The sequence below is a fragment of the Lissotriton vulgaris genome, chromosome 6, assembly GCF_964263255.1.
Source record: "Lissotriton vulgaris chromosome 6, aLisVul1.2, whole genome shotgun sequence".
Taxonomy (NCBI): domain Eukaryota; kingdom Metazoa; phylum Chordata; class Amphibia; order Caudata; family Salamandridae; genus Lissotriton; species Lissotriton vulgaris.
Genome location: NC_141694.1, coordinates 1,630,159,210 through 1,630,175,958, shown reverse-complemented (window position 1 = coordinate 1,630,175,958; position 16,749 = coordinate 1,630,159,210). Strand labels below are relative to the sequence as shown.

At 47.3% G+C, this 16,749-nt stretch overlaps 1 protein-coding gene across 1 annotated transcript in view; it reads left to right on the top strand.

The window, feature by feature from the left end:
• Window positions 1-16,749, top strand: part of DYNC2LI1 (dynein cytoplasmic 2 light intermediate chain 1) — a 267,996-nt gene that overhangs the window by 132,148 nt on the left and 119,099 nt on the right. The window contains exon 5 of the mRNA XM_086927800.1: window positions 15,935-16,023. Coding sequence (XP_086783926.1) covers window positions 15,935-16,023 — 89 coding nt within the window. The remainder of the gene's footprint in view (window positions 1-15,934; window positions 16,024-16,749) is intronic.

Below are 16,749 nucleotides of genomic sequence, written 5' to 3'. Positions count from 1 at the left end.
TGCAAATCAGTCTGTCCCTGGCCCAGTGCATCATGGGAACAGGGCAGACTAAACTACCAAGCCAATTCTTTACCAGAAAGGAGACAAGCTACCGGGGACCGGTTTCTGGCATTTCAGCCTCTTCGGCCCGGCTTGCTTGAATCCTGATGGAGCAGTGAGAAAGGGACTCATGTCTGAGTATACCCTGCCACACCTATAGTGGGATGGTGCAGTGAGCTAAAAAACGGTGTTGGATCTAGCCCTGATCTTTTGACTGGGTGAGAGCTTTCTGCTTAATTCAGAGACTCTGTCCCTCACCACCCCTTTTTGTAAATTCTTTGCAAGCTGGCATCTCCACAAGGACTCTCAGGGGAATGCGTTTTTGATAGATTGGTCTCTGACATATGCGTACGCTTTTCCACCGATTCCACTAGTCCCCAAGGTCCTGCGGAAAATGAAGAAGGAACCGTGCCGACTGATTCTAATTGCTCCCAGATGGCAGCACCAGTATTGGTTTACAGAGTTCCTTCTTCTGTCGGAGTGCGAACCGATTCAGTTGAATCCAATCCCGAACTTACTCAGCATTCAGTACGGACAGGTTTACCATCCGGATCCAACATCATTGAGATTAGCGGCCTGGCGCCTGAGTACCCTGAGTTCGCCCACCTAAACATCCCAGAAGACTGCAAAGAAGTTCTGGCCAAGGCAAGGGCGCCCGATACCATAAAGACATACAGTCTTAAATGGAAGCATTTTTGCATATGGTGTCACTCAACCGGGGTTCGCCCTTTTTCAGCAAAGCCGGAGGAGATTCTGCCTTTTTTCCTGCAATTAGCAAGATCAGGCCTGTCTCACGCAACCTTGAAGGTTTTTCTGGCTGCGATCTCAAGGTATAGACAGGATGGGACCAATTCCTTTTACTCTACGAGGATTATACAACAATTCTTTAAAGGCCTCTTTAGATGTTCCCTCCAGTACGCCGTCCACCTCCTGCGTGGCATCTAAATGTGGTCCTGGCACAACTCATGCGTCACCCATTCAAACCAATCCACAAGGCCGACCTGAAATATCTCTCATGGAAGGTATCACTGCTGCTGGCTTTAACATCCTCCAGGAGAGTCAGTGATATCCAGGCTTTCACTGCTCACCATCCTTTCTTGCAGTTTACAAGTGACTCTGTAATGCTCCGCACTAATCCGAAGTATATTCCTAAAGTACCTTTGGATTTCCACCTAAACGAACCTATAATTCTAAAGTCATTCTTTCCTAACCCGCAAACACCGGCGGAAAGAGCTTTGCATACGCTGGACGTTAAAAGGTGTCTTAAATTCTATCTGCAGAGAACATCCGCTTTGCGCAGTTCTGACCAACTATTTATCACCTACGGTGCAATTCGTAGGGGGCAGGCAGGTTCTAAACAGACTATTGCAAGATGGATATCTACTGCCATTTCCTTTTGCCATGCACAAGCAGGACGACCGTTGCAAGCAGCTCCTAGAGCGCATTCTACTAGAGCAATGTCATCATCTACGGCCTTATTTGCTGGAGTCCCTCTTCAGCAGATCTGCAGGGCGGCTACTTGGGACAGTCGCCATACATTTACCAGACATTATTGTCTGGAGGCAACCAGCGAGACCGATACTTCTGTGGGTCGAGCAGTTCTACGGAATCTTTTCAACTAAGGTGAGCCTCTGTTTCCCACCTCCTTTTACTGCTGTCAGACACTTCCTATGTTCTGTTTTACACATGCTTACATGATTGCACTCTGCTATGCTTAAAATGATACGTGTATTTTCAGTTTGCACTGTTATATGACTTATATTCTGATAAGCTTGACTATCATTGGCGTCTGCCTAGCACGGATATGTACTGCTAGCTACTCTGATTCAGGCATGTGAATCTATGAAAGACACCCCTAATACTGGAGAAGAACAACAGTTACTTACCTGTAATCTGTGGTTCTCCAGTATTGGTGTCTTTCATAGATTCACATGCAACCCGCCCACCTCCCCTCAGAGGCTTTTAGGCTACATTGGTTTACCTTCACTCCTTGCGAGAAAATCTGAGAGCCTGAGCCTCTGGGAAGAACCTTTTGGCGGGTGCTGGCGCCTGATTGGCTGTAGTTTGGACTATACAAAATGACTAGGATAGTCATAGGTGTGGAAGTTTTTTCTACTGTAGCTTTGGCTACTTTACTTCCTGGTTTGTTTTTATTGGTATTTACTATATATTTATGGCATATTATTGCTTTTTTATGTACCGTGGGACTCCCATTCCGACGACGGGGAATGATTCATGCATGTGAATCTATGAAAGACACCAATACTGGAGAACCACAGATTACAGGTAAGTAACTATTGTTCTTTTTATGAGTAGGCAGTGGTCCGTGGAAGCACGGCCTGCTCGTAAAAAGATTTGTTTTCCATTCTCAAAGGGGAGGACGTCCCTTGGGGACCTCTTTCCATTTCCGAATGGGTTATCACTTCTTTCAAGGAGTCGGTAAAATTGGAATGTTTTGCAACCATAAATCGGTCTAGAAACATTCATATCTCCCATTCAGATTCGGTATATGGAAGGGACGCCCTCCACACGTCCCTTCCGAATACCAAATTGCAAACACAAATTGCGATGTGGTAACATGTTACCGAATCGCCCTTTGTGTTTTGCACCTATGTAAAAGCTTTTTTGCAGTCAGAATCGACCCCATCATGACCGCAAAAATGGATTGTCATATGATATGGCCCAAGAGGCAACAATATGATCACAAGGCTGTAGTTTTTCCTAAAACTCCGCCATTGTAGTGAGAGCTCCTATGCTTGCATCCATAGAACCTAGATGTTATAGAATGTCAAGGTCAAGTCTGTCAGATCCGATGTTCACTTACTTCATAGGAGGCTTGTACGTAACTCAGCCGGCTGCATCAGAAGGCCTAAATCCTGATGAAACATTCCTAAGTTCCTGTCCTGTTTTTATGAATTTCACATTTGAGGCCTGTAAATGGACTATGATAGTGCCTTTCATTACAATGTAACGAATGCAAAGCACTTCCCATTGCTTCTCTGACCCGTGTAGGCTCGGCTGTCAAAGCTTTATCTTTTAGATGTATATTCGCCCGTGTATCTGCTCCATATACACTTTGGTTAATGGATTGGCCACGGGGTACCAACTAATTCCACTCTTATTCCGTTTATCAAAGACTATTGTGTTGACTTACTCCCATGCAGCGCCCGCCATGTATGATACATTACCCATACGTATTGTTACCTAGGATATTTAAACCATTGCGTTGACTTGCATCAATACAGCGCTCGCGCTGCTGAATGCTTTCGCCCACATGTTACCATCTAGTTCTGCTTTCATTCAGCCAGGTTTGCGCCATTTTGTTTGACTTGCTTCTGGTACAATGCTCATCCTGCTTAATGCATCGCCCACAGTTTACCTACCAGCTGTCTCGAATGGAGCCGCGCTCCGACGCTTGAAATGGCTGCTCCGCACTCCACAGTTCACATGGAATGAATAAGGACAGCTGCACCTTAAACATGCACACGTCAGGTGATGCTGGCAGGTACCTCTCTGTTTTGGATAGGAGCAGGGGCGAGTGTATGATGATTTCATGCATGCTGTTCCTCGTTCAGAAAAATAGAATCATTTTACAAGCTGAAGGTTTCCGCTTATGATTTTTTTTAATTACTCATTTGATGGAATTCCCAAAAATCCAATGTGCTACTCTACTCACAGAAATCTATTAAAAACACGAACATTTTCATGCGTACATTCACGCCTAGTCCAGCTTTTTTCCCCGCTGATTTGTGATTAAATTGAAAATGCACGGTAACCTACTTATTTTCATTTCCCCTCCACATGAGAAAATAGTTCCAGGTGGTAGGAATTATTAACACACTTACTCAAGCTCTTTTAGGCAATAAAGTTAATTGTGTAGATCGCAGGGGTTGGAACTAGGGTGCAGGGGTTCAAAGGGATAATGGTCAATAGAGGGACCTATCAATGTTGTCTTTACTGTGTAGAATTTGGTTGGCATTCAAATACAGAGTCCAAATGCCTGGCAGTGTCTTCTGACAAATTGCTTCTTATTGTATTTCTTTAACACGGGGCCGTGTTTACTTCTCCCTTCTCTTACTGCAAAGTGAGTTAATTTTGCAACAAGTCACAATCCTCCTGGGGTTTAGAGAGTGCGAACGGAGAAGGCTGCAATATGTCAAATGTTTTCGAACTCACAACAAAAGTGAAATACTCGTGAATGGACTTAATACATGTTTCAAAATTTACCAGCAGAAAGTACAGCGCAAATAAGGAGATTTTGTTTTTACTAATTCTAAATTGTGATGCTATAAAGATGTTAAAAGGATCAAGCCAAACCAGAAACTTTAATTGGGTGATAAATATGCACAGAAACGACAAGTTATTGCTTGTGCGCCATATAAGCTTAATAGTAAAATGCATGACATATTGCAAATTTGATGGCTATTTCAAGAGGACATTTCAATGGGAAATGTCTACTTTGTACATGGTAGTGTTCTACCACGCCATGCTTTACTCATATATTTGGGACAGTGTGCTTCCAGTGCGCCACTGGACACACAGTACAACGCTACCATACTCCTGCTGAATAGATATGGCTCATTTGCTTCACTTGACGTTTAAGTAGTGCTTTGATTCTGTAAAAACCCTGCGACTTCGGTGACGTAACATTAATGACAAAAACATTAAGGTGATGAATGTCGAGGGAACTTTTTATTCCAATGTGTATCTTGTGTTATCATTCATTGTGCTGTACATTTGTTTTTGTTAAGATTTGTTATCTGGGCATTTTCTTTAGTTTATTTATAGGGGAAGGATGTGTTGGTTTGGCGTGCCACTTGGGCTATGTCCAGGTGACAGGTGGAATGTCGGGGTTGGGAACTTCTAGGACGGGTGGTTGGCGAGAGCTTGAAGGGACACGAGTGGTGTGATGTGCTGGTGGCAGCTTCTACTAAAAGAAAACTTTTCAACTTACTTGGTGCCTGACTCCTCCTTTCAGAATGGAATTCTGGAATGAATCTCGGCCACTGGCAATCTCTCTGGACACATCCCAATCCATAGTTTTTCGCCCACCATGCCACCTCAGTTTGGACCCAGCCAGATGCAAACCAGCTCCTTATGGGAAAATCTAGCTTGAACTACTAGGCCATGTCCTCCTTGAACCGGAACACAAGCAACCCAGGACCGCTTTCGCCCTAGCATAACATCGATGGCAGCACCTCCTCTCTGAAAATTGTTCCAGCTTAACTGCCAGATTGTGTGCGGAAACCATTGGGAATATTCAGAAGCATCCAAACACTTGCAATTCTTTTTCCCCAACACTCTTTTTCATCTAAATTAAATTTAGATGCATAATTTTCGACATGGCTTAATCTGGTATGGTTACATTGTGGAATTATGAATCTGAAAATAAAAGTGCACATATATAGGTTCACAGAAATGTTTTACTTTACATCGGTCATTAAGAGATGGTTTCTAGGGAAACTGTCTTTGTAGAGTCTGTGGCAACACTACTTTCTGAGAGTGGTCAATCTAGGGAGTTATTTAGAGTTCATTGCAAAAAATCAACATCCACTCCTCTGGTGCAAGGAGGTCTAGATCAGAAGAAGAAATAGGGAAGAGGAAGCAGCCTAACAGCCAGGGCGGTCGATCGTATATCTTGGAAACTGAGTTTGAGGTTCGGCAAAGATGCTCAACATCCTGTGATTGTGCTCAAATCACTTAATCTCCCCGTGCCTAACAAAAATGAATGTGTCCTGGTGTAACACAACTGGTGCTCATGTAAGGCGCTCGGAAATCTGATACCTTCATCAAGTTTGCGCTATATAAAACTCCCCAAAAAATAATAATACTAACCGCAATGCGATTTGCTTCTGTTTTGTACGCTATACATATACAGACATTTTCTCGATTTTCTAAGAGCTGGTAATAAAGGTGCTCACAATTTTTGTTCCATTCTAAATCATTGTTATTGTGAAAAGGACATGTTAGACTTGACTGCCTTAGGGTTTGTCCTTCACCCCCAACGTTTTGACTTTCTCCTCCACTTTTTCTTACTTAGTTTTTGCTGGTATTAGGATTGTGTGCACTTTACCACTGCTAACCAGTGCTAACGTGTGACTCTCCCCTAAACATGTTAACATTGGTTCACCCCCAATTGAAATATTTAATTTGCTCATAAGTCCCTAATAAAGTGATACCCCCTCTACCCAGGGCCTGTAAATTAAATGCTAATAGTGGGACTGCAGCACTGATTGTGCCATCCACTTAAGTAGCCCTTTATCCATGTCTCTGGCATGCCATTGCAAAGCCTGTGTGTGCAGTTTACAATACTTTACACTGCCATGTCGACCTGGCAAAATAAACCTTTTGCCAAGCCCAAACCCTAACTTTTTAGGTCTCGGACTAGCGAAGGCTGCATTTGCGCAGCCTCGTCGAGACTTTATGTCTACAGTACGGGGGCTTAAACCCGCCCCTCTTCTCCATTGGCTGGCCTCGTAAATGCTGGCCAGCCATTGAAGGAGAGAGGAGTCACTCTGTTTAAGCCCCGTCTTTTTCACATTCGGGGGCGTGTTTTTTCGCTTCTTTCTGTTTTCTTTCTCTCCTCTTCCCATTGGCTGGAATTTTACATTCCAGCCAATGGGAAGAGGAGAGAAAGAAAACCACACCCCGAATGCAAAAATGACCGTGCTTTCTCCGAGGCATTTCTGGTTCGCCTCGGAGAAAGATGGTGGTGTTATGGCGTGGTCCGCTTTCCTGCAGGAGCTACTGAGGGTAAGTATCTGCCCTCTAGTGATGCTTGTTTGTTTTATTCACTTGCCCGTCCTCCAAAAAGGCGGATGTGCTTTCCCTCACTCTGTGCCCCTGAACATTCTAGCAGCAAAGCAGACAAAAAAGGGGGCACTCTCAAACTAAACTGCCTCCGCTGCTTCTCGCCTTTCTTGCCGGTTTCCCCAGGTCGCGGTAGCAGTAGCCCCTGGCACTTACCGTCTTTTCTTCGTGCTTCCGGACGGAGGAAAAAAACTCTGTGCCCCTTCAGGGGCCTTTAAGGCAGGCCTGAGACTGCCCCGCTCCTTGCTTCGGCGCGTGTTCTTCCTGGATGCGGCTTCCTCACTTGGTCCGCTAGTGCCCCCGGGCCGTTTCTCCTGCGTTCTTGTCTGGAGCCCAACACTAGCTCCTTCCCAGTTTTTACTCCTCTCCGCTCAACAGGGGGTACTAGAGAGCTGTGCGTTTGTGCACTGGGGGTTACTAGTGAGCTGCCTGTTTGTGCAGGGGGATTACTCATGAACTAATGCACACTTCAGCCCAGCTTGCTTGAATCCAGTGGCAAAGTGAGCAAGGGACTCACATCTGAGCCGGGCTGAAGAAGGATGGAATGCCAGAAACCGGTCCTCGGAAGCTTGTTTCCGGTCCAGGGAAGACATGGCTTGGCAGTTCGGGCCGGACTGTTCCCATGAGGCAAATGGTCAGACTGATTTGCATATAGCCATGTTTGAACTAGGGTGGCAGAGTGTGCTAAAGGACGGTGATGGATTAAACCCAGATCTTTTGACTGGGTGTGAGTGTTTGATTGATTCAGATGCTCCGTCCATCACCACCCCCTTTTGTACCACTTTTAGAAAGTTGGCATTTTCCTCCTTTAGCCATTTGGAACTTGCTGCCTGTCTCTGATCACATGTCTGCGGTGGGTGACAGTTGAGCTTTGCGTATTCCTCCTAGAAGGCCACTTGATGGGCCATCCTGGCAGGATGGGAGGGAGGAGCTGGACCCAGCCTCACTTACACCTGAATAGACAGTGTTCTGTTCCAACACAAAGTGTTGCATACTCCCCTGTAGCGAGTCTGGAGCCAGGCCAGAAAGGGCAGGACCTCTGTGTGCTTCAGCTGCCTGTCTTTATTGTCTACACCACGTCAAAGGCCCAACTGGGTATAAGTACTGGAACTCTAATGCCAACACTTCAGTACACTTCTGGACCTATGAAAGCTCTGTCAGGAAGAAGGACTAACATGCTGCTGTTTTGCTGTACTCCTGCCTTGCTGTGCTGACCTGCTGCCTTCTGTCCTCTTGCCTGGGCGAGGGGACTGAACCTCATTCACTTGAACCCAGAGTGACTTCAAGGGCTAGGTTTCTGGCCTTCTGATTTGAAGTCTTGGGTACAAAATAGACTTTCAACACCCCTGGTTCGGCACCTACTACTCTCCCATCCATGAGTCTACCCTGCCAAGTGGTGCCACCTTAGTCCTGGACACTTGGAAGTGGGCCTAAGGTGCTTCTTCAGCGTAACAGATGCATCCTCTGCTGAGTGACACATCCCTGGGCTGAACAGGCGCATCTCCTCAGCTGAGCGGCACATCTTAGAGCAGAACCGACGCATCACTGCTGTTGCATGGATTGGACCTTTCGCAAAAGCCTCACATTGCCGCTGCATCAACCATCTGGGACTAACGCATCTTCCTTGGAACCAACACTGTGTGACGCTCTCTCATTGACAGCAGCCTCGGTGATGAACCTCTGCATCACAGCTTCACAGCTTGTCGGAATCGACACATTGTCTACATTGTGCCTCGCAACCTCAACACCACCCTTCGCATCCCAAGCCCCGTCAACGGAATTATCAATGCCGACGCATCTGAACCTCACGCCGCAGCCTCATCGCATCTTAGAACCAACGCATTGCCTCTGCTGCATGAGACATCTTCAACACAGATCCACGCAAGCGCTCCCAAACCAGGATTAAGGTACTTTGGTTCAACTGGCATAACTGGGCATCTTTAGCATCCCACGCTCCGTCACGATTGGCCTGAACTTTTGACTTTGTCCCGATCTGGCGTGACCAGATATCCCCAATATCGCTTTTTTGCTTCTTGGTGCTATTTTCCACTTTAAACTTTACAATTCAATATCTCTAATTCTACTTATTGGATTTTTGTCATTATGGTCTTGTTTTATTTATTTAAAAAATAGTTATTTTTCTTACTTGTTGTGGAATCTTGGTGTGTGGTGTTTTCACTGTTGTTCTATTTGGGAAGTGTTGCACAAATACTTTACACACTGCCTCTAAAGTTAAGCCTGACTGCTCTGTGCCAAGCTACCAGAGGGTGAGCACAGGTTAATTTAGGATTTGCCTGCCTCTTGTTCTGATTAGGATTGTGGTTGTTGCTTGCTTAGGGTTCATACCCCAGTCAACCACCAACCCAGTTGTAACATTGCACAAATGTGATCTTTGCCTATGTTAGTAACATTGCCAGGATCTCAATGAGGCCTTAAAACTAACCAAAGAATCACTGCAATGTTATAGCCATATAGTCCTCGTTTTACAATCAAGAAGGATTTCTTTCTAACATTTAAAACTTGGGATGTATACTAGAAGGTCTTCTGGTTCTGGGTCTCAAAAATGCACTATTCTCCAACTCCAGAAGGAAACGTGGATCCTGGCTTACGTGTCGCATATTGCAGGCATCGTCCATAGCTTAGCTCCTATCTATTATCTTTTTTCTACTCTTATTTGTTCCGAGAGCGTTTAAGAGGTGGTTTGCAGGTTCCTCCTATTTTGCTGTGTCTCTTTCCACATCTTTCCATCTGTCTTCGGCTACTGGCCATTTTGTAGCCTTTATATCAGTTCTCTCAGGGCAGTGTTTAGCAGTTTCTTTGGCAAAACGTGCAATTTTTGGAACCTCATTCCTAATGTTTCATTTAACTGGTCCCTGATTTGCAAGATCTCGCTGGCAACCGTTACTGTATGTGATGGTTTGACCTTACTTACTATGTCTGATACAAAATTTCTGTCAAGCCGTCCCTTCTGACCAACCCAGCAGCACCCTGTCACAAGGCTTCTTTTACTAGCTTTATGTTGGAATTGTGAATCCCAACAAATATCTTGCCAAGAATATATATATTTTTTTTATAATGTTTTTATTAAACATAAACAAGAAATACAAATAACAAGACCATTATGCCATGGACGTCTGCGAAATAAAGTCGGCGAATGTGGGTTCCAGCAATACAGAATCATGAAGGAGTTGAATAAGTGGGCTCATGGTGCCTCAATGTCCTCACATTTTGAATCTATTTCTGGCGGTGTACAAATATTTCCTCAGTAAGCATTCCAGACATCTCAGACCTTCCCCCATTTACGGGGCCTCCCTCTGGCCACATAAACAGCTCTCTCCCGAAACATACACCAATCAAGGTCTTCCATCCACTTCCCAATCTGGGGAGTTCGACAAGCACCCCATAGTTGTGCGATATTTCGCTTAGCAATCATACAGGCAAGAGTGACCCAAAGCTTGCCATGACTCGTGAGGTCGGAAGGCTCCCATACATTAAGTAAACAGCGGCGTGCTTCAAGTGCAATCTCTACACCCCGCACCTCACTCATTTTCTCATGGATCTCGGTCCAATAGTTATGAATCTCTGGGCACTCCCACAAAATATGCATAAAGTTACCAGTCATACCACAACCCCTACGACAATCTGCATTTGAGGCAAACCCCATGCGACACAACCCAGGGCCCATGGTGTAGGACCGGTGAAGGATCCTAAGCTGCACCAGCCGAAGTCTCATGGAGATCGCCACTTCCTGAGGGGAGGATACAGCCTCCACCCAGTCCTCATCTTCCAAGACCAGACCATCCGCAACCCATTGTTCCGGACCTTCACCAGGGGATCTTCTGTGTGGTTGACCAACTTCTTGTAAACCAGGAAAATCGCCCTGGTGGGAAGATACCCATCCAGGATTCGATCCTCCAGCGGAGAAGCCTCCGGAGGCTTCACATCGCGTGGGACGGCCGCTGCCAGCGCATGCTTGATTTGCGAATAGCGGTATCGCTCGCTCTCATTCAGCTGGTGTCTGGTCTGCAATTCCTCAAAAGTCAATATCCCGTTCTTGCCCCATATATCACGGACCTGCGAGATACCGATCAGGTCCCAGCGATCGAAACCCTTTGACTTCCACAAGGCTACCCAGAGCTTCCGAGTTCCATAATGGTGTGGCCATCGTTATCTTGCCCTCACATTTAAGAGCACGGTTGGCCTCATGCCACGCCTGCACCGAAGCCGACGCCGGACCCAACAAAGGAAACCTGCCTCGCCTAGCATACAAAATCCGGGTGTACTCGCCCCCTGGCAACTGGTCACGATCCATGGCGAACCCGGGGTCAGCCGGGGAGCCATAATTCGCATGATTGATTGGAGCCAGCTGGGAGGCCCAATAATATTTCCTAATACTGGGCAGTCCTATCCCACCGTCATACCAGGGCAACATCAGTTTGGATAGCGCGATCTGCGGCTTCCCAACCCAAAGAAGCTGACGCTGCAAAGATTCTATCTCGTTAAAATAGGAGGGGGCACGGGATCAAAAAAGTTCTGCAAAACATATAAAAACCGTGGTAGCGCCATCATTTTAATTAGAACCGCCCGACCCAGTAGGGAAAGCGGCAGCTCCTTCCATTTTGCAATATCCCGGTGGAGTCTGGCCAGGGAGGGAACCAAATTAGCCTCGAAACGCGTCTTGGGATCCAGAGAGATGAAAACTCCAAGGTAGCGGAAGCCCACCAGTTCTATTTTAACCTGACAATTCTCCGGCACTCTAGGGGGGGTCACCGCTCAACACAAAGAGGACCGACTTCTTCCAATTAATGGCGAAACACGAATATCTCCCATAGATCGCCAAGATATCCATGAAAACAATTAGGGACTGCCGGGGGGAGGTCAAATACATAAGGATATCATCCCCATATAGCGAAATTTTGTCCTCCCACTCCGGAGTCCACCGCAACCCTTTGATCGATCTATCCCATCGCACCCAAGCCGCAAGCGGCTCCAAGGCTAGGGCAAACAAAAGTGGCGAGAGGGGACATCCCTGCCGGGTGCCCCTCCCTAGCTGAAAGTCACCGGACTTGTGATTGTTCACCACAACCCGGGCCAACGGAGCCAAGTACAGGAGACGGATCCATCGTATAAATTCCGGGCCAAACCCGAGTTTCTCCAGTACCGCAAAAAGATAAAACCATTCCACTCTGTCGAACGCCATAGTGCCGTCCAACGACAGAAGTACCTCAGGCTCATGAATGCGAGCGGAACCCGCCACCATCCCGTGAAGTCTACGAAGATTAATAGCAGTGTTGCGGCGCGGCATAAAGCCGGACTGGTCCGGATGCACCAGCTCAGATATGACCTTCACCAACCGATTCGCGAGGAGCTTGGCCAGAATCTTAGGCTCCGCATTTAAGAGAGAAATTGGGCGGTAGGAGGAGCAATCTAAACGAGGCTTGCCTTTTTTATAGATCACAATAATATTAGCGATACGTTGGTCATAAGGGAGTACGCCATTTTCCCGGCACTCGAGATACATAGCCTTCAGGAACGGAGCCAGGTGGTCCGCATGAAGTTTATACTACCGTTCGGGCCCGAGGCTTTCCCAGAGTGAACCCCCCTGATTGGCATTGCGACCTCGTCATTTGTTATGTCAGAATCCAAAAACTCCCTGTTCTCGGCCGATAAAACGGACATTGGGATGTCTCGGATGACCTCCGCATTCTCTTCCACCGTGAACAACCCCACTGAAGTATAGACCTCCTCATAATAACGGGCAAACTCGTCCACTATGAGCTGCGGGTCCATCATGACCCCCGAGCCCGCGATCTGCTGCTCAGGCACCAGACGCGACCCCCAGTCACCCCTCTCCAACCATGCAATAAGTTTCCCGGCCTTATCGCCGTGTTCATAAATTCTGCTTTGGGTGTTAGCGTGTTGCTCTCTCGCCCCATCGCGCGCCAAGCGTTTGCACTCGTCTCAAAGGAGACCAAGGCGGTGAATATCCCCTGGGTCCCCAGTGGTGGAGACCTCCCTTTCCAAGGCAGATAGCTCTTCCTCGATCCTGTCAATTTCCGCCCTATTCTTCTTCTTCCCGAGATTAGGGAGAGAGCCTCCCCCCTGACTACAGTTTTGTAGGCCTCCCAGATTGAGCAGTCGGAGTCAACCGTCCCTGCGTTCTCACGGAAGTAGCTATCAGTTGCACGCACCAGCTCTTTTTTAGTAACAGGGTCTCTCAACCGCCAAGCGCTAATAGGGGCGACCCTAGCCACATCGCTTGGACCGACTTTCAGTTGCAGCCAGATCAGCGAGTGATCAGACACTCCTCTGGCGAGATGACGTATTTCCTGAACAAACATTGTCTGCGACGCAGGCATTAACACATAGTCAATTCTGGAAAAAGAGTGGTGCGCTGCTGACACATGTGTACTCCAAGCCACCGGGGTGCCGGAGTCTCCAACCATCGACCATGCCTATTCCGGAGACAAAATCCGGCAACCATCTACGAGAGGGCAGTCACATACGGGAGGGGGCACCTAGGCAGCTCCCCATCCATGACCGCATTGAAATCACCCTCTATTACCATGATGCCAAGGGGTAGCGACAAGAACACCCTGCTCAGATCACGAAAGGTGTCTGTCTGCAGTGTGGGAGGAACATATACAGAGAGGAACGTGATCGTTCTGCCCTCCCAGAGTCCCGAGTCGCCGACATAGCGGCCTCGGTTATCAGACCAGGTAGCGTGTATAGTGAGCGGAAAGGAATTTTTAACCAGTATCCCCACCCCTCTGGAGCCCGAGGTAAAACCGGCATGAGCAACCAACTTATACCCTCCTCTATGTAGCGCCATACATCTCTTTCCCATAAGATGAGTCTCCTGGAGTAAGACCACATCCGGTGACCGGCGCCTGATCAGCTGCCCCACCATGGCACGTTTGATCTTGTCTCCCAAACCATTCACGTTCCAACTGAGAACGGACACTCCCAAGCCCAATCTAGCTGAAGCCATACACACCCCCGAGAATTCTGAAGCATACCATGACATCCATTGCAAGCACAGGTCATAAACAAAACACAAATCAATAAACAAAAGACCCCCCAACCCCCACCCTGCACCCATGCATGCAACTTTTGCACATCCCCAACTAGCAGTGTGCCTGCCTCCCCTGATCTAACTATGAAATCTAAACGTAGAAAACGGAGGAGGACCTTACAACAGGACACCAACCTCCACCATCCCAACCCGCATACAAACCCCACCAACCATGTCACATACGGAAAACCCCAAAAATATTAGCAATGTCAGTGGGGAAAAAGAGATCGCCCCGAACAAACCAGCGCTCCAGCCACCATAGTCAATTGACACGATCAAAATGGGATCATTGTTCCTCGTTGTCCATCGGGGTGTCCGCCTCCCTGCCCGGCCCATGGACTCTGTCCAGCCAGTCCGCTGCAGCATCCGGATGATCAAAGAACCAAGCTTTGCCGTCGCGTTCTATCTGGAGGCGGCCAGGAAACAGCATAGAGTACTTGATTTCCGAGGCGCGCAACCTTCTCTTAATATCCATGAAACCCTGCCGCTGTTTCTGGACTGCCTGGGTAAAGTCAGGGAAAAAAAGCAAGGACTTGTTCTCGTATGCCAAAGGTCCAGAGGATCTTGCAGCCTGCAGAATAGTGTCTCGGTCCGAAAGTTCAGAATGCGGACAATCATAGGACGAGGAGGTGCCCCCGTCTTCGGGTGTCCGCCGGGGACTCTGTGGGCTCTTTCAAGAGTAAAAAAGTTACTGAGGCCCTTGGGTTTTAGATGATTCAGGATGAGATCCTCCACAAACCGATCCAGGGCCTGTCTCTCCGATCTCTCCGGTACGCCGAGAATGCGGACGTTATTGCGCCTCGCACGTCCTTCATATTCGTCCAGCTTACGGGCAAACTGAGTCCGAGACACCTTCAGTTCTCTCACCTCTCACTGGAGTTCCGACACATTGTCCGTGAGACTCGATGTTTTGATCTCGAGTGACTTGACCTTCTCTGAGGTTTTAGTCCAGTCAGGTCGGATTAAGCCCACCTCAATAGTCACTGTGTCCAATTTGCAGTCCATCCTACCGAGGGAAGACTGGATCCCAGTGATCGCTGCCATCAAGTCTTTTAGTGTCGGATCCGCCCCAGATGGGCTCCCCTCCTGGCCACTCACTTTGGCATGTTTCTCGTCCACCGGGGAGCCTTTGGAGAAACTATACTTTTCCAGTCTATTGGACTGAACCGGTCTGGTAGACCTCGATGATTTCGGAGGTAGCTTTTCGGGGTCCCCCCTCGCCGCCATTATCAAATTCTGCACTGCCACCAACTCCGCCACCCGAGCTAGGCCAATGCTTCACAAAGTCAATCGAAGCAATCATGTGTTGCTCCGTACTGGCAGGGGTGCACTGCGCAAGAAAGTTTGAGAGGGGAACCCCGAGGCCCAGCAGATGCGACACGACTTCCGTGGATCGAGTGCCATCGCGCACTTCCGGTTCCACTCGCCATTGTTGTTAAACTCCAAAGCGGGCAGTGCCACATGCAGGGTCCCGGTGGCGCTCCCTGTAGGCCCAAAAGTTCCAGACGGTGGATTTAAGTCATCAGAGCGCCCAAATTGTTCGGAATTGCGCCCAGTGGCTCAGGCGCCCGCCCCCCACCCGATGGAAGGGACGGGGCTCGGGATAATGTGCCGGATGGCAAGTCAGGATGTGGCAGCCGGCGGAGCCGATGCTTAAGCGACCAACTTGGTCGCTGGCGCGGCTCCTCCCCCTGCCTTTTACATTTGTTTAAGATCTGATTGTATTTTTTCCCCCGTAAATTCTTGCTTAAAGTGGATTACTGATAATCTTGGTATAGCAGCATTTGATTATATTTATTGAGGACATACACATACACTTTCTAGACTGAAGAACCACACTAGAATAAATTCTAGAGCCACATAAGGGGTTTTATTATTGTGATTTTCATCAATAAATGCGCAGGAACGTAATTTGCCACAAGTGATATATTACTAATGTCTCACGAATGCAGGTTTATAGTAGGTGACCAAACAATCCCCTTGATAACACTACTCTGGCTTGTTTTGCAGCCAAAGGACGTTGCTCATTTTTGGGAACTGGGAGGTGGAACTTCCTTATTGGATCTTGTTGGCATTCCAATAACCACTGAGAAAATAAGGTAAGTTCAAATCGTCGAGATATGATTTTTTTGTATTTTACCTAATATACTTTAAGCTTAAGAAGCATGGGAAAATTAAGTACCTTCAATGTTCTCTGTTGAAAGGAGTTCAGAAGACTAAATGAAAACACATATCTGATAAATTCTAGCAAGCCACATCTGAAACACTTTGGCTGACAGTGTGGTTTACTACTATTTCTATAGTGCAGAGATCGTAGCTAATTTTGTTCTCATTAAATGCCGACATTGCCCATATATAATTTGTTCGAGTTATAGCCTGCAAGTTAGTAAGTATACCTTTTGACTTTTTGAAACTTCGAAGAGTGTTTCATCATTACAGGGGATTTAAATCCTTTGTAGAGAGGAGTAGTGCTCTGGTCTAATGGTTAAACAGCAAACTCCGGATCTAGGAAATGTTTTATGCCTCGTTTAAAGGTGGATGAAAGTGGAAAATCCTTCTAAAAACACGGATGTCTCTACAGCTCTTCTCTGTCTTTCTGTACCTCATCTAGAGACAGGGCCAACATTGTTCCTGATGGCGGAGCCACCACTGCCTCTATGATCTGAAAAGTGGCATCATAAACCCCCCACTTTAGCAGCTTGAGCAGAGGTTGGGTTACACTGGGCAGTTGTAACAAAAAAGCTTTCCAAATGTTGTTTACTGCTTCTATCACTTTGAAAAAACCGGTCTCCAAACATAAATACCACTGCAAGAAAATAATATGG